General features: G+C 63.0%; 2 protein-coding genes across 7 annotated transcripts; one reads left to right on the top strand and one right to left on the bottom strand.

Annotated features, from left to right (window-relative positions):
- The first annotated feature begins 3,693 nt into the window (after positions 1 to 3,693).
- Positions 3,694 to 12,082, top strand: LOC141734259 (acidic leucine-rich nuclear phosphoprotein 32 family member B). 3 transcript variants are annotated; one of them, XM_074565783.1, is made up of 7 exons: positions 3,694 to 3,844; positions 6,280 to 6,429; positions 6,944 to 7,066; positions 8,093 to 8,291; positions 8,578 to 8,696; positions 9,114 to 9,168; positions 10,033 to 12,082. In XM_074565783.1, the coding sequence occupies exons 1-7, from the start codon at positions 3,791 to 3,793 to the stop codon at positions 10,119 to 10,121; spliced, it is 789 nt and encodes a 262-aa protein (XP_074421884.1). In that variant the 5' UTR covers positions 3,694 to 3,790; the 3' UTR covers positions 10,122 to 12,082. The 3 variants fall into 3 exon arrangements, with proteins under 3 accessions (XP_074421884.1, XP_074421885.1, XP_074421883.1); XM_074565784.1 differs by having other exon boundaries at positions 8,575 to 8,696; positions 10,451 to 12,082; XM_074565782.1 differs by having other exon boundaries at positions 8,575 to 8,696.
- Positions 12,083 to 14,314: 2,232 nt separating this feature from the next.
- Positions 14,315 to 23,262, bottom strand: ZNF414 (zinc finger protein 414). 4 transcript variants are annotated; one of them, XM_074565913.1, is made up of 9 exons: positions 23,059 to 23,262; positions 18,287 to 18,420; positions 17,783 to 17,884; positions 17,597 to 17,704; positions 17,248 to 17,353; positions 16,484 to 17,019; positions 16,004 to 16,054; positions 15,058 to 15,216; positions 14,315 to 14,774 (listed from the first exon to the last, which is right to left on the bottom strand). In XM_074565913.1, exons 2-9 carry the CDS (start codon positions 18,354 to 18,356, stop codon positions 14,698 to 14,700), a joined length of 1,209 nt encoding a protein of 402 aa, XP_074422014.1. In that variant the 5' UTR covers positions 18,357 to 18,420; positions 23,059 to 23,262; the 3' UTR covers positions 14,315 to 14,697. The 4 variants fall into 4 exon arrangements, with proteins under 4 accessions (XP_074422014.1, XP_074422012.1, XP_074422015.1 ...); XM_074565911.1 differs by lacking the exon at positions 23,059 to 23,262 and adding an exon at positions 22,209 to 22,421; XM_074565914.1 differs by lacking the exon at positions 16,004 to 16,054 and having other exon boundaries at positions 23,059 to 23,167.
- Between the last annotated feature and the right edge of the window lie 928 nt (positions 23,263 to 24,190).

The raw sequence follows: 24,190 nt of genomic DNA, 5'->3' as shown, positions 1-24,190 counted from the left end.
CGGGCGGGGAGGGGGGGGCGGCATTGTTTTCTACAAAGAACAGGAAACGAGCCTCAAAGGGTACATGAAAGAGACCTTAAAACAAATGCAGATCAGCAAGGGAGGGGGGGACCTCTCGGCTCATCTCCCAGCTGCTCTGCCCGGGGGCAGCCTGCAGAAGCTGCTGCTGTAGTCGGCTGGGGAGGGGGGGCTCAGATCCGGGGACCCCTCGGGGGCTGGGACCTGCTCGGCCCTCCCGGGTAGGGCCCGGTGAAGCCCAGGCCAGGCTGGGTTCAGCAGGGGAGGGTCCCGGTTACGGTTGGACTCGATGATTTTACGGTTGGACTCGATGACCATAAAGGTCTGGAGCACAAGTCTTATGGGGAGCGGCTGAGGGAGCTGGGGGGGTTCAGCCTGGAGAAGAGGGGGCTGAGGGGAGACCTTCTCGCTCTCTGCAACTCCCTGAAAGGAGGGGGTAGCCGGGGGGGTCGGGCTCTTTTCCCAAGGAACAGGCGACAGGATGAGAGGAAACGGCCTCAAGTTGCCCCAGGGGAGGTTTGAGATGGATAGTAGGAAAAAATTCTTCCCCGAAAGGGTTGTCAAGCACTGGGACAGGCTGCCCAGGGCAGGGGTGGAGGCACCACCCCGGAGGTATTTAAAAGCCGGGCGCTGAGGGAGGTGGGTTAGCGGTGGTTGTGGCAGCGTTGGGTTGACGGTTGGACTCAATGATCTGAAAATTTTCTTCCAACCCGAACGATTCTGTGATTAAAGATCTTTTCCAACCCAGATGGTTCAACGCTTCTATGAGCCTCTTGCTCCTCCAGCCGTGGGGATGTGACTAACCTGGCCAGGGCAGCCAGGGGACGCTCCGGGCCTCGCAGCCGGGCCCGTCCCAGCCTTGGGCTGCTGCCCCTGCTGCGTTAGTGCCCCCACCATGCACTCGTCCCGCCCGGCATCTGCCCACCTCCACACAGCCTCAGAGCTGGGCGTTTCAGGGGGAGCTCCTTTGGGGCACACCGAGGAGAGGGGTGGTGCCCCACGGGCGGCTCGCCCCACGGCGGAGCACCGGGAGCTGTCGGGCACGCCGCTGGGCTGGAGAAACCGAGTCGGGGACAGCAAGGGAACGGGGAGATCACAGAGATGCCAAAAACGCACCGACGTTAGGTTTTTTTCATGGAGGTGTCCCTTATCTCCTGTTAAAAAAAACAAACCCTGGGTTTGGCCCCTTCGGAGCTTAAACCCCGCTGCTGGATGTCGCCGTTTCATTTTGCTACTCCTGGTAAAATAAGGCTCGTGATAGAGCCAACTGGCAAAAATCAGCTGCAATGTACCCGAAAGCCATTTCCTCCCATACAAGGCGAGCCAGTGGCCCGCTGCCAGAGGGGACAATGAGGGATGATGAGGCTGGTCCTGCGAGCCCTCGTGTTCCTGTTTACTTGGAGGCTTGGTCGCGACCAGAGAGATTGCTCTGCATAGTTTTCCAGATAATTTTTAATGAAGTCATCGGCAGCGGTGCCCGCACCCTGTGGGAATCCTCCTCCTGCGCGAGGTCCCTGGGAACGGTGGCACCGTGTCGGGGTGGGGGACCTTCCCGAGCCCCGTGCAGTGAGTCCCACCAGCTCCGTTGCGCCCTTTAAGCACAGCTGGGCATGGCCTGGGCCAGGCGCCGCCATGGCCATGGACCTCATGGGCTGAGACCACCCCGCGGACGCTCCTTACCCGTTGGATGATGGCAGGATTCAGAGAACCATGGAAACATAGAATCATGGAATTACAGACTGGTTTGGGTGGGAAGGGACCTTAAAAACCACCCAGTGCCACCCTCTGCTCTGGGCAGGGACACCTCCCACCAGCCCAGGTTGCTCCAAGCCCCGGCCAACCTGGCCTTGAACCCCTCCAGGGATGGGGCAGCCACAGCTTCTCTGGGCAACCTGCGCCAGGGGCTCACCCCCCTCACACGAAACAATTTCTTCCCAAGATCTCATCTCAATCCCCCCTCTTCCAGTGTAAAACCCTTCCCCCTCGTCCCATGGCTCCCCTCCCTGCTCCAGAGTCCCTCCCCAGCTTTCCTGGAGCCCCTTTAGGGACTGGAAGGGGCTGGAAGGTCTCCCCGGAGCCTTCTCTTCTCCAGGCTGAACCCCCCCAGCTCTGGGTGTTCTCCCGGAGCGCAGTCCTGGCCGGGGGGAGGCACCGGCCTCCGCGGGAGCCATGGGATGAGAGACGGGACAAGCTCCACTGTCACCCCCAGGACGGGGAGTTCCCTCCCTTATCTCCTCCTTCCTTTAGCAAGAGCCCCACCAACACCCGGCTTTGGCTTTATCGGTGTCCCCGGCTGCCTCAGCGCTGCCGGGCGGAGCCTCCCCGCCAGGACAGGAGGCCTCGCATGGGGGTGGGAATATGGGGATGGGAACATGGTGGTGGGGACGGGAATGTGGTGCTAGAGGATGGGAATACGGTGCCAGAGCATGGGAATGTGGGGATGGCAATATGGTGCTGGGGGTGGAAATGTAGTGCTGGGGTTGGGAATGTCGGGATGGGGATGGGAACATGGTGCCAGGGATGGGAATGTGGAGATAGGGATGAGAACATGGTGCCGGGGATGGGTATGTGGGGATGGGAACATGGTGCTGGGGATGGGAATATGATGCTGGGGTTGGGAATGTGGTGTTTGGGATAGGAATGCAATGCGGGGAAAAGTGGGGCTTTGGGATGGGAATGTGGTTCCAGAGATGGGGATGGGAGTGTGGCACGAGGGAATGTGGTGCCAGGGACAGGACTGTGGTGCTGGGATTGGGAAAGTGGGGATGGGGATGGGAACATGGGGACGGGAGTATGGCGCTGGGGATGGGAATGTGGTGCAAGGGAATGTGGTTCTGGGGATGGGAACGTGGGGATAGGGATGGGAATGTGGTCCCAGAGGATGGGAATGTGGTGCCAGGGGATGGGAATGTGGTGCTGGGGATAGGAATGTGGTGGTCGGGACAGGACCATGGTGCTGGGATTGGGAGTGTGGGGATGGGAACATGGTGCTGGGGATGGGAATGTGGTGGCTAGTATGGGAACGTGGAGCTGGGAATGTGGGCCTGGGAATGGGAATGTGGTGCTTGGGATAGGAACGTGGTGTGGGGGAATGTGGTGCTTTGGGATGGGAATGTAGTCCCAGGGATGGGGATGGGAATGTGGCGTGGGGGAATGTGGTGCTGGGCACTGGACCATGGTGCCAGGATTGGGAATGTGGTGCTGGGGATGGGAATGTGATGTCAGGGATGGGAACGTGGTGCCGGGATTGGAAATATAGTGCTGGGGATGGGAACGTGGGAATGGGGATGGGAACGTAGTGCCAGGGGATGGGAATGTGGTGGCGGGGACAGGACCGTGGTGCCGGGATTGGGAAGGTGGGGATGGGAATATGGTGCTGGGGATGAGAATGCGGTGCCTGGGATGGGAATGTGGTTCCGGGATTGGAAATTTGGAGCCGGGAATGCGGTGCCGGGGACGGGAATGCGGTGCCGGGGACGGGACGGTGGCTCCGGGTCCCGGCGCGGCGCGGCCGGCAGGGGGCGCTGCCGTGCGGGGGGGGGGGAGGGGGGCGGTGTTGCGCGGCGCGCGGCCGGCAGGGGTCGCGGCGCGCGCCGCCTTTGTTGCCGTTGGCGCCTTCCTCTGCCGGGGCGGCGGCGGCGGCGGCGGCGCGCGCGGGCTCGTGCGGGCGGCGGCGGCGGCGGGAGCGGAGCGGGGCGGGGCGGCACGAGCGGCGGCGGCGGCGCGGGGAGCTCGGGGCGGCGCGGCGGGCTCGGCTCGGGGCGGCGGGAGGATGGAGATGAAGAAGCGGTTGACGCTGGAGCTGCGCAACAAGAAACCGGGCGAGGTACCGGCTGCTGCCGCCGAGCGCGTGGCGGGGGGGGGGGGGCGGGGGGGGGTGGTGGAGGAAAGGGGGAACCGGGCGGGCACATGCGGCGGGGAAGCGCCCTTCGGCCCGCGGGGGGCCCGCACGGCGAGGGGGTGGCGGGGGTGGGGGGGAGGGCGCGGAGCGCGGTGGCGGGGAAACCCCCCCCGGCATGGCGGCGCGCACGTGCGCGGCGGGGCCCGGCCCGGCCCGGGGCGGCGGCGGCCGGTTCCGGCCCGGCCCGGCCCGCCGCGGGGAGCGCAGGGCGGCGGGGGAGGCGGCCGGGCCGGACCGGGCCGCTCTGGGTCCTCGCCGCGCCGGAGCCGCCGAGTAAGGCCGGTGCGGCCCCGCGCAGCCATGGCGGCTCGGCCATGTTAGCGGCCGCCCGGGCCTGCCCCGGCTCGCCCCGCCAGGGCCCGGGGCTCATCGCGGGGTGTGCCCGGGCCGGGCCTGGGGCTCCTTCCCGCCTGTCAGGGCTCGGTGCCGGGTGTCCCGGGGGGCGGCGGCGGGGCCTGTCCCGGAGGCCCGCGGGGGAGCTGGGTGCCGGGCCGCGGTCCCCCCTCGCCCGGGGAAGGGGCTGAGGCGGAGGCCCCGGCGCTCCGCTCCCCCGCCGCCGGGCCGGGCCCGGGGCCCCGTTTCGTTCCTCAGGCTCCCGGAGCCGACGGGGCTGAGGAAAAGCGGCCGCCCCTTCGCCGGGCCGGGCCGGCGGCCCCGCTGGCCGTCCTGCCGTGAGGTAGCCGGTGGCTGTCACCCGGCGTGGGGACGGGCCGCCGTGTCGTGGCAGTGGGCGGCTTAAAACCAAGTGCGATGAAAATGGGTTGGAAATGGAGCTTTGGGTGGAGGTTAAGTATGCTTTGTGGATAGAATCACTGACTGGCTCGGGTTGGAAGGGACCTTGAAGCCCACCCAGTGCCACCCCCTGCCCTGGGCAGGGACACCTCCCACCAGCCCAGGTTGCTCCAAGCCCCGGCCAACCTGGCCTTGAACCCCTCCAGGGATGGGGTGGCAAAGGGATCTGCGGGGTGAGAGCGCTTTGAGACGTGGCGGTGACCCCTCCGACGCCACACGCTGCGGGGACAGAGCCCGTGTCCCCTGGGAGCAAGGCCAGCAGAGCCAGCCTGGCTGCTAGCAGACGCCATCCCGGCCGCTTCGTCCTGCCCTTGCCCTGCGCCAGCTTCAAGCTGGTCTGCGCCAGGTTAGCTCATAACCTGATACCGTTCCATGCCCGCACACGGCTTTGGCCACCTTTACACCACCGTGGGGACAGTCTCGGGTCAGTCGGAGGCTTGTCTGGGGCGTTGGGAGCAAAACGAGCTCAGCTGCAAAACTCCTGGCCGAGCCTGTTTGCTGAGCCCTGACCAGCGATGCCACTTCGAGAGTTTTAAGCGTTAATTCATTTGGAGTTTGTGCTGCAGAGATGGCACGGCAGCCCTGAAACTCTGCTGCCAGGAAGGCAAAGGGATTTTAAAATGACTCCCAACGAGCTGGCTGATCTGAGCAAGAGAGGTAAAATGGGAGCTCTGTGAAGGAGGAATTTGGAGAGCATCACCAGCCTTCTGACCAAGGCTGATTTTTTGCATCTTGCTGTCAAGAATGCGTGGGGTAAAAGCAAGTTTTGGAAGTGGCCTGTGAATGCTGGGGCTGGAACCCTCCCCTGCACTTTGGGGGAGAGAGGGGTGCCAGGGGTGTTAAGGGGGGGAAACAGTTCTGTGCTGGTGCTTCATGGCCCTAATGCCACCGGGGGGGGGTGGGTGTGATTTTTTGTGCTGAGTTTACCGGGTAGTGATGGCCTCTGTGTGTGTAGTCAGCGCTGGGCAAAATATTAGATGCCATCGGTGGTCCTGCACTATGAGCCTGAGGTTGAGCTCATCTGCTCAGCGAGCTGCCAGGACACGTGTGTCACCTCTACGTGGGGACTGTCACAGGGGAACAAATCCTCTGGAGGAAAGTTTTCCAGCACCCCAGCGGCGTGAGGGAGAAAGTTGAAGGGGACAAAACCAGGTGACCTTGTTTGGCCTCTTGGTAGTGAAGCCCGAAGCGTGACTCTTGACAGCTTTTTTGATGCCTTGTGCGTGAAACGTTTTGCTGCAACCTCATGGTTCAACCCCTTCATGCTTCTTGGTGAAGCGGGTGGACCTCGGTTGGAGCCACGGGGTGTGGGGTGGTGCTGCCGTGGCGTGGTGCATGGCTCATGCTTAAAGGGTGAAGTCCTGACCGCCGAGAGGGATTCTTGCCTTGTGTCCTCGCAAAAGTGATTTGGTTTTAAGGTCTCGCGTGTCCCTCAATGTGAGCGAGGAGGACCTTCAGCCACGCCTGCTGCTTTGAAGTGCCGGTCACTCTGCCCGATGTCAGCTTGACAGACTCGGGGTGAGACTTGGCCGGGCGTGATGACGACTGCTGGGTGTCTCTCTTGGCAGGTGAAGGAGCTGGTCCTTGATAACTGCCGTTCGGACGATGGGAAGATCGTTGGTCTCTCTTCAGATTTTGAGAACCTGGAGTTCCTCAGCATGATTAACATCAACTTGCTGTCCGTCTCCAATCTCCCCAAACTCAACAAACTCCGGAAGGTGAGTCAGACCCGTGGTCCCATCTCCAGCAGTCCTTGCCCTGAGACTTCTGCTGCCCTGTCCCTGGTGACAGTTACTTTTCCTGCGTTTGCCAGAAAAAGGCTGTTGGATTTTGCCTTTTTCTCTGCAGCCTTCAACCTGAGCAAGTGAGAGGGGTGGGTTTTCAGTATGCAACAAAATGCTTTTGAGCTCGTTACATGTTTAGCGTCCTTTCTCTCTTGCTTTTGCTGTCGTGCTACTGGCAGATGGTTCTGCAACATCATCAATATTTTGGATTTTACAGCCCCCGTGTCCTGCAGTGCAGAGGTGGCGGGGGGCGTCCTGCAGTGCAGAGGTGGCTGGGGGTGCTGTGTTACCGCGGGAAAGGGGTTTCAAGTGAAAACTTGAACTGCTGCTCTGTGGCGTGGTCTAACAGACGGGGACTGGAACTTGGGTGCCCCATTCTCAGGGCAATCTTATCCCCCATGTCGCAAGGTGGGACGCTTTGTGACCATGTGATATTCCCTCCTGGCAGCTGGAGCTGAGTGATAACAGGATTTCTGGTGGCCTTGAAGTTCTAGCAGAGAGAACTCCTAACCTGACACACTTGAATCTAAGCGGCAACAAGATCAAAGACATCAATACCCTGGAGCCCTTGGTGAGTGGAAGGCTGTGCTGAAATCTAAGGGATGACGTTGTTTCCTTTGGGGAGCGTGTCTGTGCAGCAGAAGTCCAATGTCTTGGTAACTGTTCCAACAGCACTTCGTGGTTCTGATGGGAACAGATGAGTGGGTCCAATTTGAGGCTGGGCTAATAGTTAATGGCTCCTCTGTCTGGAAAACCAGCAGCCAGTTGCTAAAAGAAGCATGAGATTGGGCTGGATGAGTAAAACTGTGGATGCAGTGCTCAGTGTCCATCTGAGAAAGGACCGTTAATGGGTCGGATGCAGTTTGAGGTAGGTGGCACCTGGGGTGTCATGGAGATGAGTTGCTCGGGTGCCCGTGAGGGTGTCCATTCCATCGGTCCGAAGGTGCTGGGTCCCCAACCCTTGTGCTGGGCTGGGACGCTCTCGCCCTGGGTGCTGGCACAGAGCGCATTGCAGGGGGTTCCTGTTGCATCTGAACTTCCCCAGAGAAGGCTCTTGCCTTGTGATCCTGACTCCGTAGCTGAGAGGTCTTATCTAGGGCATTTGCCTCATTAGCCGTTGCCTTTGGTCCCTCCAAAAAGAGCTTGACACCGTTTTACTCCTCCTTTGCTTGACCTGGTGCACGGTGCGATGGGCTGAGCAGGCGAGCCGCTGTGGCGGTGCCGAAAGGCCGCCCAGGTGCAGCCTGCGGGTCTCCCGTGTTGTGCTCTTGGGTATTTTGCTTGATGTTTTGGGCAGGGTGAGTCCGGCTCAGTTATTCCTCCTGCTTGGGGGAGCTGGCCTTTCTGTCTTGTTGCCCACCCCGTTCAGAAGCAAATGGTTTCTCAGGGAGGGGAAACTAGGACAGAGGAGCTGAAATCTTTGCTTGCTCTTAGCAAGAGCAATAACTTCTCTCCATCTGAGGAGCACGTGGTGCAAATAATGCATGCAGAGGCACTTCTGTGCTAGATCTGGGTAGCAAACCAGCTGTCCTCTGATGGCTGCCTGCTCTTCAAACAGCGTCAACTTGTAAATAATTGGGCGAATTGATCTTTGCAGAAAAAGTTGCCAAACCTCCATAGTCTGGACCTCTTCAACTGTGAGGTGACGATGCTCATCAACTACCGGGAGAGCGTGTTCACCTTGCTGCCCCAGCTCACCTACCTGGATGGATTTGATGCCGATGACCAGGAAGCCCCTGACTCAGACCCTGAAGCAGATGGGGACGGACTGGAAGATGAGTATGAGAATGGGGAAGGTGAGGATTTTCTCCTTTTGGTTTTCTTATTGGGGAACAACCCCCTTTTCCCCTTCTGCACGGTCGTGGTGCTAAATAAATGGTGATTATGACTTGCCGCTGAAGTAGGGCCTGGCTGTGCGGCAAGCTGACGGGGCTTGTTGCTTGTCCTCCTGGTGCACGTGTCCTCTGTGGGATCTCCTGCCTGTCACTGGCGGAGCACTGGGGTCGGAGCTGCGGGCATATTGTCTGGGAGCGGCACGCTTTGGGAACCGTACCGCTTACCTCCCTCTCCTTTTGGTAGAAGGTGAGGAAGAGGATGATGATGACGAAGAAGATGATTTGGATGAAGAAGTCATTGATGATGAAGAAGATGAAGATGATGATCTGGAAGGTGAAGAGGAGGAGGATGGAGTAGATGATGAGGTGAGGCTTTCTGCCATCGGAATAAATCTGCAGCGCCGCGTTGGTACGTTTGGTAGTGCCTTTGTCCCTTAATCTGGTGACCCATCTGACCAGATGTCACAGATGTGGGCAGATCTGAGGAGTGCTGCCGCGCGCTCTGGCTTTTCCCGTACGCCTTTTGACTCGTGGGCTACAGAGTTCACCAGTTCACACTTTTTGTTTATTGCTCGGCCCGGTATTTCCCGTGGCTTCAAGTGAGAAAACCGTACAGCGTCCATCGTAGGGACGCGAGAAGCTATTTAGGATCCGGCAGCTTCTCCCTGCTCGGCCTGTACCTGCCGCCCTCAGGCTGGAGCAGGGCAGGAGCAGCGGGGAAGGAAGATGATGCTGTGGAATCACGCCTTGCTCATGGGATTGTGGTTCTTGTTTTGACTCCAGGAGGAAGATGAGGAGGAAGACGGTGAGGATGATGAAGAAGATGAAGCTGATGATGGTGAGTGGAATCCTAACAAACTAAGTGCTTGCCAAGCTGCCTCAGCAGTCTCAGTTTGCTGGTTTTGTAGAGCTTCCCAAGCTCCAGGGCAGTGCCCTTGTTGCCTGCAAGCTTTTCTCCGATAGAAAGTGCGGCCTTTCTGCTTCTGGGCACCGCTGAAGCTGTTGCTTACGCCTCAGCTGCCTGTTGAGTAGTGGTTATAAACACGGGGTGACACCGTGGTGATGGGGAAACAGGCTTCGGTGCCTGCTGCTACAACCGAGCTGGGTTAGGTCTGCCAAATATTAGAAATTGGCTAAAACCCCAGCTCTAAGAAGCTTGAACCGAGAGTCCATGCGGGAGCAGGGCTTCTGTCACAGAAGCCCGTGTTCGCAGCGTGCGTGAGGAAATGCTTTTGGAGAGACGCGTTTCTCCTCGCAGCTGTAGGGAGGAGGGTAGACCTGAGCGTCTTGACTTGAGTCCAGGCTCTTCTGGTTATAACAAACTATAAACGCCCAAATGAACGTTGACAGGATATAGTGGCTGGCGCGACTTCAGATGATCTTGTGTGAGCTGGGTCAGAAGCGACTGAATTCTCCAGACGCTACGTTTTTGGGGGTGCTCGACACAAAAGCCCGTTTTCAAGCGGCCGTTGTAATGTGGGATGCTTGGAGGGCCTAGAAAATAGTTAGTTAACGTCTCGTGCTAGCCCGGGCTCTTCTGGGTGCCATGAGAAGCTGGGCAGGGTGGATCTCCGCTCTGTAATGGTGCCAGCCTAGTCCGTGCTTGCTCGCCAGCGAGCTGTGGCTGCCGCGGCTGGAAGCCGCAGCTCAAGTGCTGTTCCGCAAGACCGAGCAGAGCTTCACGCTTCGCCTCTTTTTGCAGACCTTCCGCGAGGGGAAAAGAGAAAACGAAATCTAGAGGATGAAGGAGAGGAAGATCCAGAAGAGGAAGAGGACGATGAGGATGACTGATCCGAGCGAGCCAATCAGTTTTACAGACTATGACTGTGCTTGTCTTAACCTCCCCGTTGTGTCTGTGTGAGACTGTAAATCCCCGTCTCCCACTCCTCCCCCCTTTGTATGGCTGCAGCGTCCACAATATATTTTTTTAAGATGTAGAATACTGTAGGCATTCAGGGGAATCTTCCATACAAGGCTCACTTTCTCACAAGTATCTCATGACCAAAGGCTTTTCTCCGTTCTGTGGTTTGTGCAGCAGTTTGCAAAAAAAAAAAAAAAAAAAAAAAAAAAAGAAAAAAAAGAAAAAAAAAAAAGAGAAAAAAAAAATAATTTCCTCCTAGGGTATCTTTCGTGTCTGAAATCAGCCTTGCCACACTGGACCCAGAGCTCCAGCTCGCCACCCCGCCTGACAGCAAAGAAGGCATTTGCTGCCCGCGTGCCCTCGGACCAGCTTTTCTGCAGCCGCTGGAGCCAGCTCGAGCAGCGGGCGCCCATCTGGTTCGCCTCAATGGACTCCGAGCGCGTTGATGGCTGAGGTCTCTCTGATCAGAAATCATGGTGATGTGATCTCTGGAGATGCTTGAAGATACTTTAGTGCTGGAGGACGTGGGGTGCCTGGGGTCTTGGGGGGGGAGGCGGGGGGGGGGTTGGCTGCTTGCAAGACCTGGTACCTCTGACGACGCACCTTGCAGTAGCCCTGCACTTGCTTTCCTATTTTTTTATATATTTTTTTTTTTTTTATAAACTGGAGTATTTTTCCCAGTGGCCACCTAATAACTTTCACTTGGATGTCCACATCGGTCTGATTTTTGCGGCTGTGAGCGTCTTTGCTGCGCTGAGGCTTCTCCTCACCCCCGCAGCAGCCTCTGCCTTTGGGAAGAGATAGGAAATAGCAGGTAAAGGGATACTGCACTCCGTCAAACTCCGTTTCGCACTGTACAGAACACGTTCAACCAGTATCACTGTGATGCACCTAACTCGGCGTTCCCCGGGAGACCGTGTTAGCCTATATATATTCTCAGGGTCCTTCTGCTAGCCAGTACCAGCTCTGGACAGTTGCCTCGGCGGTAGCCTGGTGTTCGCATCCTCCTCCTCTTCCTCCTCCTCCTCCTCCTCCTCCTCCTCCTCCTCCTCCTCCTCCTCCTCCTCCTCCTCTTCCTCTTTCCTTTTCAGCGTGAAGAGCAGCGCGCTGCTCCGCTATCCCGCTCTCCCGCCGGTGTCGGTGCTCTGCGGGAGCGCAGACGGTGCCCCACAGCTCGTCTCCCCCAACCCTGCGGTGGCTGGAAGGGGAAAAAGGGGGGGATCCAGCCAGGCATAGCTCTTCGCCGGAGGGTTTCTGACCCCCTTGCCCGCCCTTCCTCTGCCTGGAGGTGTTCAGCCGGCACATCCCACGCCCGCCTGGGGAGAACCGGCCCCGTGGCATCCCAAGGGATGGCGACAGCTCAGCGCTGGGTGCCAGGGAGCCACGCCGGGGTGGGGGTAACTCCCGTTCCTCCCGCCGTGGGGGCTCCCCGTGGGTGCAGACGCACTGGCACTTTGTGGTGTTCCCCGGGGATCGCTCCGGGTGATGCGTCGGCACCCGGCGCTGGGAGACGGGGACTGGCAGCGGTGCCCTCGGAGGAGAGGGGGGTGTTGCAGCGCATCCGAGTTTCTGTTGCTTTGTTCTGTCCTCGCTGTTGTCTCTTGCGTTGTACAGTCGCTGTAACCATTCGGAGAAGAACTCGTCCTGTAAAATGCAAACTGAGTAACTTATAAATGTTAAAGGAATTTTAAAAAGAAATTTCAGAGCAGCAGTTACTTCTAATTTTTCCCTGCATTTTTAGCAGATTGTATGGATTTTATATTAGCCTAGTAACTGTCAGGTTTTGATTGGTCAGACTAGTCCCAGAAATAAGGATCTCCAGCCCTTTTGTATCTTTTGTTACAAAATTTGGATAAAACTTTTAATAAAGACATCAGTTTTTAAAAATCCATTGCAATGAGCGTCGTCTTGGCTGCCTCTGCTCCGGGACACCCCCCCACTGCTGGGTGGGAGTTATTGGGGCAGTTTTTTTGGAGTTTCTTGGGGGGAGCGGTGACTGTCCCCTGGCCCCAGCAGGGCCTGGCTTTGCCCTGAGCCCCAGCTCTGTGGATGCTGGTGAGTGGAGCTCGGTGCTGGGGCTGGTTTGGGGACACTGGGGCTGGGGACGGAGCCGGGGCTCTGGAGGGGGGTGGAGCGGCACAAACCGTCCCCAACCCTGGCACGAATGTGGCTGTGGGACCTCCGTGGGCTGCAGGAGGTGGCCGCGGAAGAGTTTGCGTGGGCCGGGAGGGTTTAGGGTGGGCACCTGCGTTTGCCCTGGAGGAGGAAACTGGGTGTTCGGGGTACGGACGCCAGGCGGAGAGGGGGAACCCCACTGCCGGCTGGGCTGGGGGGGGGTCCAAGCTGTGCCCGATGCCACGGTGCTCCCCCCTCGCTGGGGGCTGGAGGGGTCCCTCACCTCGCTGGGGCTGCGTGATCCTGCTCTGGCTCTGTAATGAGTTGCTGCTCCATCAGGTCTCAGCAGCGTCAGCGCATCTGTCCCCCTGCTCAGGGCCTGGGGTGAGTGTTTGTGGGGGGGGGTCCATGCTGGATGGGGGGGGCCAGCCCCAGGCCCTGTGTGCGGCTCAGAGCCAGGAGGCAGAGCAGCGCTCGGCTGCTCCCAGCCCTGCTCCCAACCGCCCGCTCGAGGGGCTGCTGCGCCCCGCTGCTGCCCCCTCCCCGCAGCAGAGGGTCCCCCCTTCTCTAATGCAGCCTTGCCTCCCCCCTGCCCACCCAGCTGGGTGACTGTGGGGCTGCCCCACTGCCGTGGGGAGCCCTCCCGCTCGCTCCCCTGTGTGGAGGCAGCAGCGATGGAGCTGCAGCTCGGTCTGTCCGGCCTGGTCTGTCCGTCCGGCTGGCTCTCCGCTCCCCCCGGCTTCTCTCCATCCTCACCGTCCTCCTCCAGGGCTGGTGCTGCCTCTGGCCTGTGACCCCCCCCCGGGGCCCAGTCCCCTGGGGAAGGCGGCGTGGGGAGGCTGCCCAGCACAGGGGTGCAGGGGTGGGGGGGTGGTGGTGGTGGTGGGGGGTGAACCGTGGTGGCCCGTGATGCTGCTCCGCCGTCCGCAGGGCCTGCAGTGGGAGGGAGGCGCAGGCTGCGTTCGGCCCCTCCTGAGCCCCCATCATGGGGCAGAGCTGTGGGGGGGGTCCCGTTCTGTGCCCCCTTGGCTTGGCGTACCCACAGCTGGGCTGCCCTTACTGCCAGCAACACGCTGGGGAGGTGGGAGAGTGAAGCACCCCCCCACCCCCACCCCCACCCCAGGACCTGTGTTCTGGGGTGAATGTGTCTGGGAAAGGGCTGAGCTGGGGGGGGGGAACAAATTCCCCTGGGGTTTGTGTCCCCTCCCGAGGCTGGTGGCAGCACCGGACCCTGGGGCGCAGAGCAGTGGGGTGCCAGCGCTCCTGTCCCTTGCCGCGGCTGGTGGCCGGCCAGCGTGGCGATGTGGGGCACCCAAAGCGGTGTGGGGCACCTGAATGCAGCGTGGGGCACCCGAATACAGCGTGGGCACCCAAAGCGGTGTGGAGCACCCGAATGCGGCATGGGGCAGCCGAAGGCAGTGTGGGGCGGCGTGGGGCACCGGCATGCGGCAGCACGCCTGTGCTCAAACCAGTTTGGAGCAAACTTTTCACCCGGCTGGGATGGGGCCGGCAGCCGCGCGGGCAGCGGGGGGCCGCGGGGAGCCCCGGGGTGGGGATGCGCGGCTGCCCCGCTCCCACGGGGGTGGGGGTGCAGCCCCCCCCAGCTCAGGGCTGGGGAGCGGGGTGCGGAGGAGCCCCTGGGGTGCAGCAGGGGCCCTGGTCTCCACTCGCTGATGGTGATCCCGGTGCTGATACCTCCCCCCGGCAGCCCCGCTCCTGGTGGGGTGGGTTGGCTGGTGGGCACTGAGGGTCTCTGGGTGCTGGGGGGTGGGTGGGCGGGGGGCCGAGATCCTGCCCTGGTTTTGGGGGCCCAAGCTGGGTGTTGAGGTGCCACTGGCAGAGGTTCCAACTCTGCTTCTCAGCCGCCCTTCGTGGTTTGGGATGTGTCGATGTACCCCCCACCCCCTCCATCTGCCCCCTCCTTTGGGGGTGGGGGGGGGCACCCTTAAGGGGCACCCCATCGCCCCCAGGCGCCGCGGGGACCGACAGAGGCTCTCCCGGCCGCCGCTCCTGTACAATTCCCATTTATTATTTTGAGACCTCATTCCAGAGAAGTCCACTAACTCCTGAGCAACCTACGGGGCCCCCCCCACCCCGGCCCTCCCCCGGAGCCCCTGGAGCTGAAGCAACGAAACCGTTCGGGGAGGGAGACGCGGGGTGTCGGGGGTTCAGAGTTTCTGAAAATAAAAGGGAGGGTAGAAATTCAAGAGAAAAAAAAACCAACCACTCCCCCCCGACCCCGCACCCAGCGCTGGAGGATGCTCTCGGTGCCCGGGAAGGGGGTCCCTGTCCCAGCGCGGTGGCATGGGGCTGTGCGGTGCCCCCCTGCGTGGCTGGGGGGGGGGGGAAGGATAGGGAGGAGTAGGAGCAGTCCCACGGGAGCCGGGGGCATCAGAGCTGGGAGTACAGGGAGTTCTCCATCTCCGGCGTCAGCTTGGCGTGGAAGGAGGCGATGCCCACCCCGAAATCTGGAGGGAGAGGGGAAAAGAGCCGTCAGCGCGGTGGCCGAACCCCCTGCACGTGGACCAACAACCCCCCCGCCCCGGCCCTGCTCCCAGGGCATCGCTGCAGGCTGGGGGGGGGCCAGGAGCCGGAGCCCGGCGCCCACCGCAGCGGCCGGTGCCCCCCACCCAGGGCAGAGGGAGCGGGGTACGCGTTGCCCGTGGCCGAACCTGCACCCCCTGCGTGTCCCAGCAGTATCGGGGGTCCCTCCTGCCTCCCACCCCCACCCCCCCACCCTGGGGGCCTTACCCATGTCTGCGTCCAGGCGCCCGGGCTGGGGGGGGTTCTTGCGGTGGTCCTCGATGTGCAGGGTCATCTCCTCGCGGGAGGCGGTGGAGTAGGGGCACTGCATGCAGGTGTAGCGGCCCCGCGTGTGCTCCCACACGATGCGGCTGTTGGAGGAGTGCCCTGCAAGGACGGGCGAGGAGGGAAGCACAGCGCTCGCCCACCCCGGCCCCCCGTGCCCCCCCGCCCCCCCCCCCCCAGCCCCTCGCCTCACCACCATGGCCGTGGTGGTGGTGGTGGTGGTGGTGGCGGCGGTGGTGGGGTGGCTGTGCCCCCCTCCCCGCCAGCGGGAGCCACGCCAAGCGGCAGCGCAGGTTGCAGGGCAGGCGGCCCTGGGTGCTGGGTGCCGTGGGGCTCGCATCGGCCGGTGAGCCCCACGTGCACAGAGGTCCCCTCCCCATAGGGGGACCCCCAAATGTGGGAGCAGGGAGCGAGGCTGTGCCCCCCCCCCCCCCCCGCCACCTCCTCGGCTCCGAATGCCCTTTGCCCGTCGCCTCCCTGCAGCCCATGGAGCGCAGGGCAGTGGGTTTGGGGGCGGGGCGATCGGGGTGGGGGGTGGGGGGGGCTTAAGCCCAAACAGCTGCTGCAGCTCCTTCTCCTGCTGCTTCTGCCCACGGGTGCCGGAGCAACCAGGCTCGGTGGTTCCTGGGGTGGAGGGGGGGTGGGGGGCACAGCAGGTGACACCCCCCCCCCCCGCCCTCGCCATTTCTGAGCCTCTTTGGGCAGCATCCCCTCTCTGTGGCTCCCAAAAAAGGAGGGAGCCCGCTCCCCCCTCTCCTTCTGCTCTCCAGGGAGCATCGTGGCACCCCACGGGGCCTCTCCCAGCCCCTGTGGCCCCCCCCGCCCGCCGTCCCCCCACCCCGCTCCCAGTGACAGAAAGCAGCCCCCAACCAGTAGGTGCCAAACTAACCTGGAGTCACTCCTGAGCCAAAGCATGGGAGGAGTGGGCTGACACTCACACCTGCGGAGGGAATCGAGGGGCAAGACAAGCATTAGGTCTTCCCCTCCCTGGGCTGGGGGGGGGGGCGGGGGAGGGGGGATGGGGGGGGCAGGCCTGGCCCGGCCCCCCGCCTCGCACCCCCAGCACGCCGGGGAGCAGCAGGGCCGGGAAAATTTGGAGGCTTGATTGTTTTTTTGGGTTTTGTTTTTTTTTTTTTTTGGTGGTTGCCGGTGCTTTCTCCAATCGAGCATCCCTGCGGGTGGGACGGAGCCGGGGGTTGCGGGGGGGCAGAGGTGGGATGGGGCTGGGTCGGGGAGGGGGTGCAGGGTGGCCCTGCACGGGGTTGGGAAGAGGGGGATCCTCGGCTGGCCGACGGCGGGTCCTCCTCTGGGAGCTGCTGGTCAAGGCGGGAGCAGAAGAAGGTTTGCCCGAATGGCCCCTTGCGCTCACCTTGGCTTTTCTTCCAGACGGCGTTGGAGACGGGGGGGCCGTGGCCCGGCACGTAGGGCCGGAGGCGATGCTGCGCCGGGGGCTGGGGCAAGCTGTAGGGCGAAGGGTGCACGTAGGACAGGAACGGTCCCGGCACCGAGGAGTGGGGCGGCCCCGAGAACCGAGTCAAGGACGACGGCCCGAAAAGGCTGGGCTCCAGCAGCGGGAAGGGGTGGGGGGCCGGCGAGACCAGCGGCAGCGCCTCCAGCGAGCCGGGCAGCTCGGGGGGGCTGGCGGGGAGCGCGGCGGGGGCCGCCGGGGCAGTGTCCGCGCCGGGGAGGTTGGCTTCTTTCTCCGGGGGTCGGATAACGCTCTGGAGCTTGGGCAGCCCCTCGGGTGGCTTGGCCGGGGGCTCCTTCTCCAGGGCGGAGGTAGCGGGCAGGAGGGGCTTGTCGGTCTTGGGGGGCGGCGCGGGGCTGCTGGCGCTGTCGGAGCAGACGTGCAGGTGCTTGAAGAGGGAGCGGTGGGTTCGGAAGCGCAGCATGCAGTTCTCACACCTGCAGGGGGGGGGAAAGGGGGGGGCCGCAGCCTCAGTGCTCCCCTCTGTGTCACCCCCCACTACCCTACCCTGCCCCATATCCTCGCCCCGGGGTCTGCCATCTGCAAAGATGGGAGCCCGCGTGCTCGGGGCTCTTTGGGAGCTGCCGGGTGCCCCCAGGCAGGACGCGCCGCGGGGGGCGTCTGCAGGGTGGGACGGGATGGGAACGGGGAGCAGCGGGACTCACTTGAAGTAGCGGTTCGGCTTGTAGTGCACCTTCATGTGGGCCATGAGGTCCTGCATGCTGGGGAAGGTCTCCGCGCAGCCCAGCGTGGGGCACTGGAAGGTTTTGCCTTGAACAAACAAATAGGGAAGAGCTTCAGCCAGAGCCCGGCTGCGCTGCACCCCCTCCCCTGTCCCCCCACCAGTGGGTCTCCGGCACCTCCCACGCTCTCCCCATTCCCAGCCGGTGCTCTGCAGCATCTCCCGGATGCGCAGGCACCACCACCAGCGCTGTCGCAGCTTCCAGCCCCGCCGTGCCACCTCCCAGCCATAAAAAGGGCGCCCTGGAGCGACGCAGGGTGTCCCGGCCTTACCCTCGAGGGACTGCGTGGGTCTGTAGTGGACCTTCAGGTGGTCCATCAGCTCCTGCATGCTGGGGAAGGCCAGTTTGCAGCCGTAGCTGGAGCACTGGTAGTGCTTCCCTGGAAGGAGACAGAGCCGTTGGCCTCGTCCCTGCCCCAGCCGTTGCTGTCACCTCCCCGGGGCAGGGCTGGCCTCACCTGGGACAGGTCTGCGCTTCAGCGGCCGCAGGTCCTGGCTTGGGGTCCCTCCGCTCCCCGCCACCGGCATCGGGCCGCCGGGAAGAGCCGCTTCGCTGCAACCTGCCGGGGGGAGGCCGTTAGGTACCTGCTGCCACGGGCAGAGATGACCCTCAGCCCCTGCCATGTCCCTCTTCGCCCCCTTTCCGACCCCTTGCAAACAGCGGTGCAGGAAAATGGGGAGGGGTCCGGCCTTCCAGGGGCTCGACAGGCAGGAGCCCCCCAGGCTGGTTAAAGATGGGAGGGTCTTGGCTCTAGAAAAAGCTGCTGGAATGAAGGCAAAGCCTGACGGTGTCCTGAACACGCGGGGCGATGCCACCTGCACCTCCAGGCACAGCCTCAGGGTGCCCCCCGCCACCCCTCGGGGTGGGATTCGGCCAAAGGCGCCCAACAGCAAGAGGAGCAAAGGCTTCTCCCCCTCGTCCTGCCCCGACTCCTCTCGCCCCTGTGGCACCAGGGACTCACCTGCCCCCTCTCCGGCGTATTTACCCCCCAGGGAGAAGGTGGGCACAGCCTCATCCTTCTCCGTCTTCATGGCCTGGCGGGTGGTGGGCACGGGGCGAGACACGCGCTGCCGACGGCGTCTTCTCCCGGCGATGCTACACCGAGCACGAGGGCGAGAGGTTAAAGTGATGTCAACTGCCTTCTCCTCTTCCTCCTCCTCCTCCTCCTCCTCCTCCTCCTCCTCCTCCTCCTCCTCCTCCGTGTCCCATGGGACCAACCCTCCCACCCAGGGACCTCCTGGCCCAAGCCAGCAGGAGCTCTCGGCTTCACAGGGGCTTTGCAGTGCCTCTGTGGGGGGGGGTGGGGGGGGAAACACGCTGCAAAGGCAGCACTTTGCCCCCGGGGCGTCGAAGCCGGAGTCGTCGCCATCCCTTCCCGCTTCTCCCACCCCAATGGGTGATCCACACCCCCCCCACCCCGAAAGGTCTCCCCCCCCGCAGCTGCCGTCCTGCACAGCCTGCCCCACACATCGCCAGACCCCAGCCCACAGCATCTAGAGTCAAAAATGTCCCGTCCCCCCCCCCGAAAACCAAAGGAACCCCCTGCCCGCAGGGTGACACAGCCCTGGCATGGCCAAAGCAGGGATTGCAGGAGTCGCTCCAGCCCTTCCTGCTCCCGGCCCCACCTGGCGGGGGGGTCTCACTGGATGCCTCCCCCCCAGTTTTGAAGGTTTTTCCAGCCAAGAGCAGCAGCAGGTCCCAGTCCACGGCCAGGAGCATCGGCAGCGAGGCCCGATGCCCGGCTGATGGGCGCGTGGGGACGGTTCCGTCACACGAGCTACATCAGACCGTCCCCAAAATTAAACTGGCTCAGCCTCGTGGAGCCGCTGCGCGAGGCTTCGGCATGCGAAAGGCAAATACTGATAACACCCAGCAAAAAGCATCCAAATAACCCCCCCACTTTGGGAGGTTTCTCAATAGGGTCTTAATGTCAAAGTTAAAAAGAAAATACTGATACTACTACTAATAATATCACCATCATCATCATCATCATCACTGGGGCTGCAGTTGGTTTGCGGGCTGATGTTTTCCCAAGAGCTCAACGGCTCCCGACCCGAAGGTCCCTGGGGACGGGGGTCTGCCCTCATGGCCCTGCCCATCCCTCCGCATCTGCTCCGGAGGCATTTTCCTCTTTTCCCGGCTTTTCCGCTCCAGCCCCGGCTTCCAGCTGGCCACGCACAGCGGGGCTTTAGCCGGACGAAGGCGGGCTCAGCCGCTGTTACTGCAGCAACCGGCGGCGCTGGGATTGCAACCCAGCGGGCAATAAATCAGAGCCGGGGCCAGGGGGAGGAAGGGGGGGGGGGGCTGTGTGTGAAAATCCATGTGGGATTATTTCCCCGGCCGCCCCCAGGCTTACGGCTTTGTTTGGGGGTTGCGGTGCCTTCCCCCCCCCACCTCGTTGTTTTCTCAGCTTCTGCTGGCGCTGCGGGATGCAACCTGCCCCCAGGGCAGGGGGGGGGGTCAGCCCCAGAGCTGGGGGGGTTTGGGGCAGCAGTGGGGGCCGATCGCGTCCCGGGAGGAAAAATTCAGCCCAGGCTGGAGGGGTTGCTTTGCCCCGGTCTGTACGAAGCGGCACGGACAGGGCAGGGGGGTAAACACCGCACGGAAACTTCACGGCAGCTTGGGTGAACCTTGGTTTTATCAGGAGGGGGAAACGCGGTTTTACCAGAAGAAAAAAAAAAAAAGTCTCAGGAATCTTCTCTTGAGGGAGATAAAACATTAAAAGGGTCGCGGCGGGGCTGCGGTTGTTGCCTGCTCAGCCCCTCGCGCAGCCTCCGTGTGCCACCGCCACGTGCCGGTGGCCATCCGCGACGCCGCGGAGTGTTGGTGCTGCCGGGGCATTGCCCGGGAGCGCCAGTCCTCCAGGCTGGAGCAAACCGCCCCCAGGTCCCCCCATTCCCCGCTGGAAACGCCGACTCCGGATCAATCCTCGATGCCACCGCCTGTCCCCAAGGCCTGCCGACGGTCCCCCGGGGACCGATGGTCTCCGATGGCCTGCAGACGAGGCCATAAGGCGGCAGGACACCAGCAGCCACCACGCCAAGAGCTCAGCAGGAGCACAGGCAATTTTTTTCAAGTCCATTTTTCAAGAAACCGAGAAATTCTTCCTCAGCAGCATCGCAGCAGGGCTGTCGGCTCCCGGTGCTCCAGGGTCAAACCCCTTCGGATGCTACAGCTCGTGCTGAAACCTCCCTCCTCTCCCTTGCGGATGCGCTCTCCGTTTCCCGGTTGCAGGCGGTACCCCAGAGAGGCGTTTTAAGCTGATTTTTCTCTGGAAAAGCTGGGAAAATGCCTCTCGTGAGGATACCAACTGGCAGGTCCGGTGAGGGCAGGCGGAGAGATGCGGGCGCATCTCATTGCGGCCATCGTGCCTGCGTCCGGCTCGCTGCCCCGCCACCGTCCCCCCGGAGCAAAGCTGTTCGAGGCAGGTGCGTTTTCGGCAGCCGACACGGCAGCAGCACCGTAGCACCACCATACGCTCGGCCCAGGCCCCGGTTTCCCTGGAGCTGGTGGCACCTGTACCATTTTGCTGTCACTTGTCACCTCCCGCGGGATGGTGCCCAACACGTATCATTCTCCAGGCCCCTCCATTCTGCAACCTGGAGCACGATGCTCCTGCCCAGGTGCCACTGACCTGCCACCGTCCCCAACCCCGGTGACCCTGGGTGGCCGCTGGGGATGTGACTCCCCCAGCGCCGGGTCAAACCCTGCCCTGGAAACCCGAATCCTGGAGCCACCGCAAATTCAGTGTCGCTTTTGGAAGGGTTTCCCTGCCGCAGGTTCAGTCTCCCTGAAAACCTGCCGGCACCAAACTCCCTCGCTCCGGCCCCTGCGGTGAACGGGGACCCTGGAAAAATCCTTCCGGGGGGCTGATGGCGATGGGGAGAACAGGAGGGCTTGCAGCTCACCCAGAGCAGCCGCTGGTGCTGATTCAGTTAATAATTAATACAGCTCATCTTCCCCAACCGAACCGGGGGGTTTATACGTATCACCAAGCACAGAAGGCTTTTCCAAACCCCCCCGCTCCCACCCCGGGAGGATAAATGGGACAAATAATCCTATTTGAGCATCTCCGCGTGGTCTATGGCCAGAGGTTGCAGAGGCTTCCCGAAAGGCAGCTCCTCGGCGTAGGAGACGAGAGACAAAGGCTCCGAACAAGGGGCTCATGTGATCGCTCAGCGCCGAGCGGCGCGGAGGGAGGAAGCGCAGGCTGTGACAGCGGCATGGCTCCCGCCAGCCCCGGAGCACCCCCCCCCGCCCACCCCGGCACGCGCTCCGGCCACCGGCCGCGGGGTCAAAATGCACGTCGTAAATTAAAATGCACATTGTAAATTCTCCTGGTGCTTTCAGACATCACAGGGAGCCCTAGCAGGAGCTGGGGAGGGGGGGGAAGATGCTCCCGTCATCTCTGCCACCCGGCAGCCCTGGGCTTCGTGATGCCCAGTGCAACTTGGGTGCCCTAATCCCAACTTGGGCTGGAGCAGAGCCACCGCCTCAATATTTTTCCCCTCCGTCTCACTGCGAGGGCAGGCTCCCTGCTTTCCAACTCAGAAAATCCACCTGGAGAGCCCTACGGAGCCCACTCCGGACCTCTCCGCAGCGGCTGCCGGTGGCAGCGTGGGCATCCAAAGGGGCGAGCGCTGAGCCTCGCACACAGCCACGGTGCCACGTCCCCAGGGTGGACGCGGGGGCAGTTCGGTCGAGGCCCTTTGGTGGTTCCTTGGGAAAGCCTTCCCCACAAAGCCACCCTGGGCAGCCCGGGGGTCTCGCCATGCCCCCCCCGGCTTGTTCCAAGCCATCAATGACTTGGGGAGCGTGTGAACGGCAAAGAGCCACGCTGGCATTTCCCCACGTCCCCGCACCATCCTGGTGCCCACCTTTACCTGGCTGCCCGCAGTCGGCCGATCCACCGGGCTACATCAGCTGGAAAAAAAAACCCTTTCCTTTCGGGAGCCATCTGGGGAGGATGGATCTTCCTCCCCGAGCCTTGCCCCTGCCCAAGCAGCTCTGGTCTCTGTCAAGTTCCCACCGTGGCCGAGGTGTGGGACCCCCTCGCTCCGGCAGCCGCATCCTCCAGCCCCTGACAGCAACAAAGCGGCCCCCACGTGTGTGGGAAGATGGAGGGACCGTGGGGAGACCCCGGTGGGCGCAGCCCCGGGATGCTCGGGGTGGCGAAGCAGGTCCCGCTGCTCCCACGGGCCACACACACCTGCAGACGGGGGCTAACAGCTCCTGTGTCTACCTGTCCCCATGCTACTAGCCCCCCAGGCTAGTCCCCCATGGCTAGCAGCCCCCCCATGGGTAACACCCCCATGGCTAGTGGTTTCTGTGGCTAGTAGCCCCCCCTGGGTAACAGACCCATGGCTACTAGCCCCTTGTCGGTAGTAACACAGCCACGGCTAGCAGCCCCATGGCGAGTCGCCCCACGGGTAGTGGCCCCCGTAACCCGGAGCCCGCCGTGGGCGGCAGCCCCCGCGGCTGGTGCTCCCCCGGAGCTGCCCCCGCCTCCCCCCCGCAGCTCCCGGTGCACGTCCCACCTCCCTGCAGGGCGCCGGTACTCCCGGTATCGGTAGCCCCCGCCGGTACCGGTACCCCCCACAGTGCCGACACCCCCCCCCCCGGTGCCGGTCCCCCCGTCTCGGTACCGGTGACCCCCTCCAGGTGCCCCGGCGGCCCCGTTTCCCCCTCCCCCCGGTGCCCGGTGCCGCCTCCCCGGCCCGTCCCCGCACGTACCGGGGCTGCGGCGGGGCCGGCGCCGCCCGGAGCGCGCATCAGCGGCGGCGCGGCCGCGGGGCCATTTTCTGCGCGGAGCTGTCGCGAGAGCGGGGGGGGGGAGGAGGAGGAGGAGGAGGAGGAGGACGGGGGGGGGGGAGGAAGGAGCGGTGCGGAAGGGGGGGCGGGGGCCGCGGGGGGGGTGGCCTGGCCCGGCCCCGCCCCGCCCCGCTGCCCCCCGGGTGTTTTTCCCGGGTGTTTTTCTTCCCCCCCCCCGCCCCCCCTCTCTGGCGGCTGCCGGCAGCGGGAGCGATCCGCACCCCAGCGGCTGCGGGCGGCTGGAGCATCCCGGGCCCTCGGCAGCGTCCTGGGGGCCTTTGGAGCATCCCGGGGTCCTTGGAACATCCTGGGGGCCTTTGGAGCATCCCAGGGTCCTCGGAGCATCCCGGGGACCTTCGGAACGTCCCAGGGAGCAGGGAGTATCCCGGGGTCCTTGGAGCATCCCGGGGTCCTTGGAGCATCCCGTGGTCCTTGGAACATCCCAGGGTCCTTGGAGCATCCCAGGGTCCTTGGAACATCCTGCGGGCCTTTGCAGCATCCCGGGGTCCTTGGAGCATCCCAGGGTCCTTGGAACATCCTGGGGGCCTTTGGAGCATCCCGGGGTCCTTGGAGCATCCCAGGGTCCTTGGAACATCCTGGGGGCCTTTGGAGCATCCCGGGGTCCCTGGAGCATCCCAGGGTCCTTGGAGCATCCTGGGGGCCTTTGGAGCATCCCGGGGTCCTTGGAGCATCCCAGGGTCCTTGGAACATCCTGCGGGCCTTCGGAGCATCCTGGGGGCCTTTGGAGCATCCCGGGGTCCTTGGAGCATCCTGGGCCCTCAGAACATCCCGGGGGCCTTTGGAGCATCCCAGGGTCCTCAGAGCATCCCGGGGGCCTCGGAGCATCCTGGGGGCCTTCGGAAAGTCCCAGGGAGCAGAGAGTATCTCGGGGTCCTTGGAGCATCCTGGTGTCCTTAGAGCATCCCAGGCCCTCAGAACTCCCCGGGGACCTTTGGAGCATCCCAGGGTCGTTGGAACATCCTGGGGGCCTTTGGAGCATCCTAGGCCTTTGGAGCATCCCAGGGTCCTTGCAGCATCCCGGGGACCTTTGGAG

The sequence above is a fragment of the Larus michahellis genome, chromosome 23 (genome assembly GCF_964199755.1).
Source record: "Larus michahellis chromosome 23, bLarMic1.1, whole genome shotgun sequence".
NCBI classification, from domain to species: domain Eukaryota; kingdom Metazoa; phylum Chordata; class Aves; order Charadriiformes; family Laridae; genus Larus; species Larus michahellis.
Note: the sequence above shows the minus strand (reverse complement) of the source record. Positions and strands in the feature narration are given on the sequence as shown.

Coding starts and splice junctions, on each gene's coding strand:
- LOC141734259 (XM_074565784.1), top strand. CDS start 3,791: ATGGAGATGAAGAAGCGGTTGACGCTGGAGCTGCGCAACAAGAAACCG. Junction 6,430..6,943: donor AACTCAACAAACTCCGGAAG/GTGAGTCAGACC, acceptor CCCTCCTGGCAG/CTGGAGCTGAGTGATAACAG. Junction 8,292..8,574: donor TGAGTATGAGAATGGGGAAG/GTGAGGATTTTC, acceptor TCCTTTTGGTAG/AAGGTGAGGAAGAGGATGAT.
- ZNF414 (XM_074565911.1), bottom strand. CDS start 22,282: ATGGCTCCCGAAAGGAAAGGGTTTTTTTTTCCAGCTGATGTAGCCCGG. Junction 15,217..16,003: donor TGGCTCAGGAGTGACTCCAG/GTTAGTTTGGCA, acceptor CCGTCCTTGCAG/GGCACTCCTCCAACAGCCGC. Junction 14,775..15,057: donor GCGCCTGGACGCAGACATGG/GTAAGGCCCCCA, acceptor CTCTCCCTCCAG/ATTTCGGGGTGGGCATCGCC.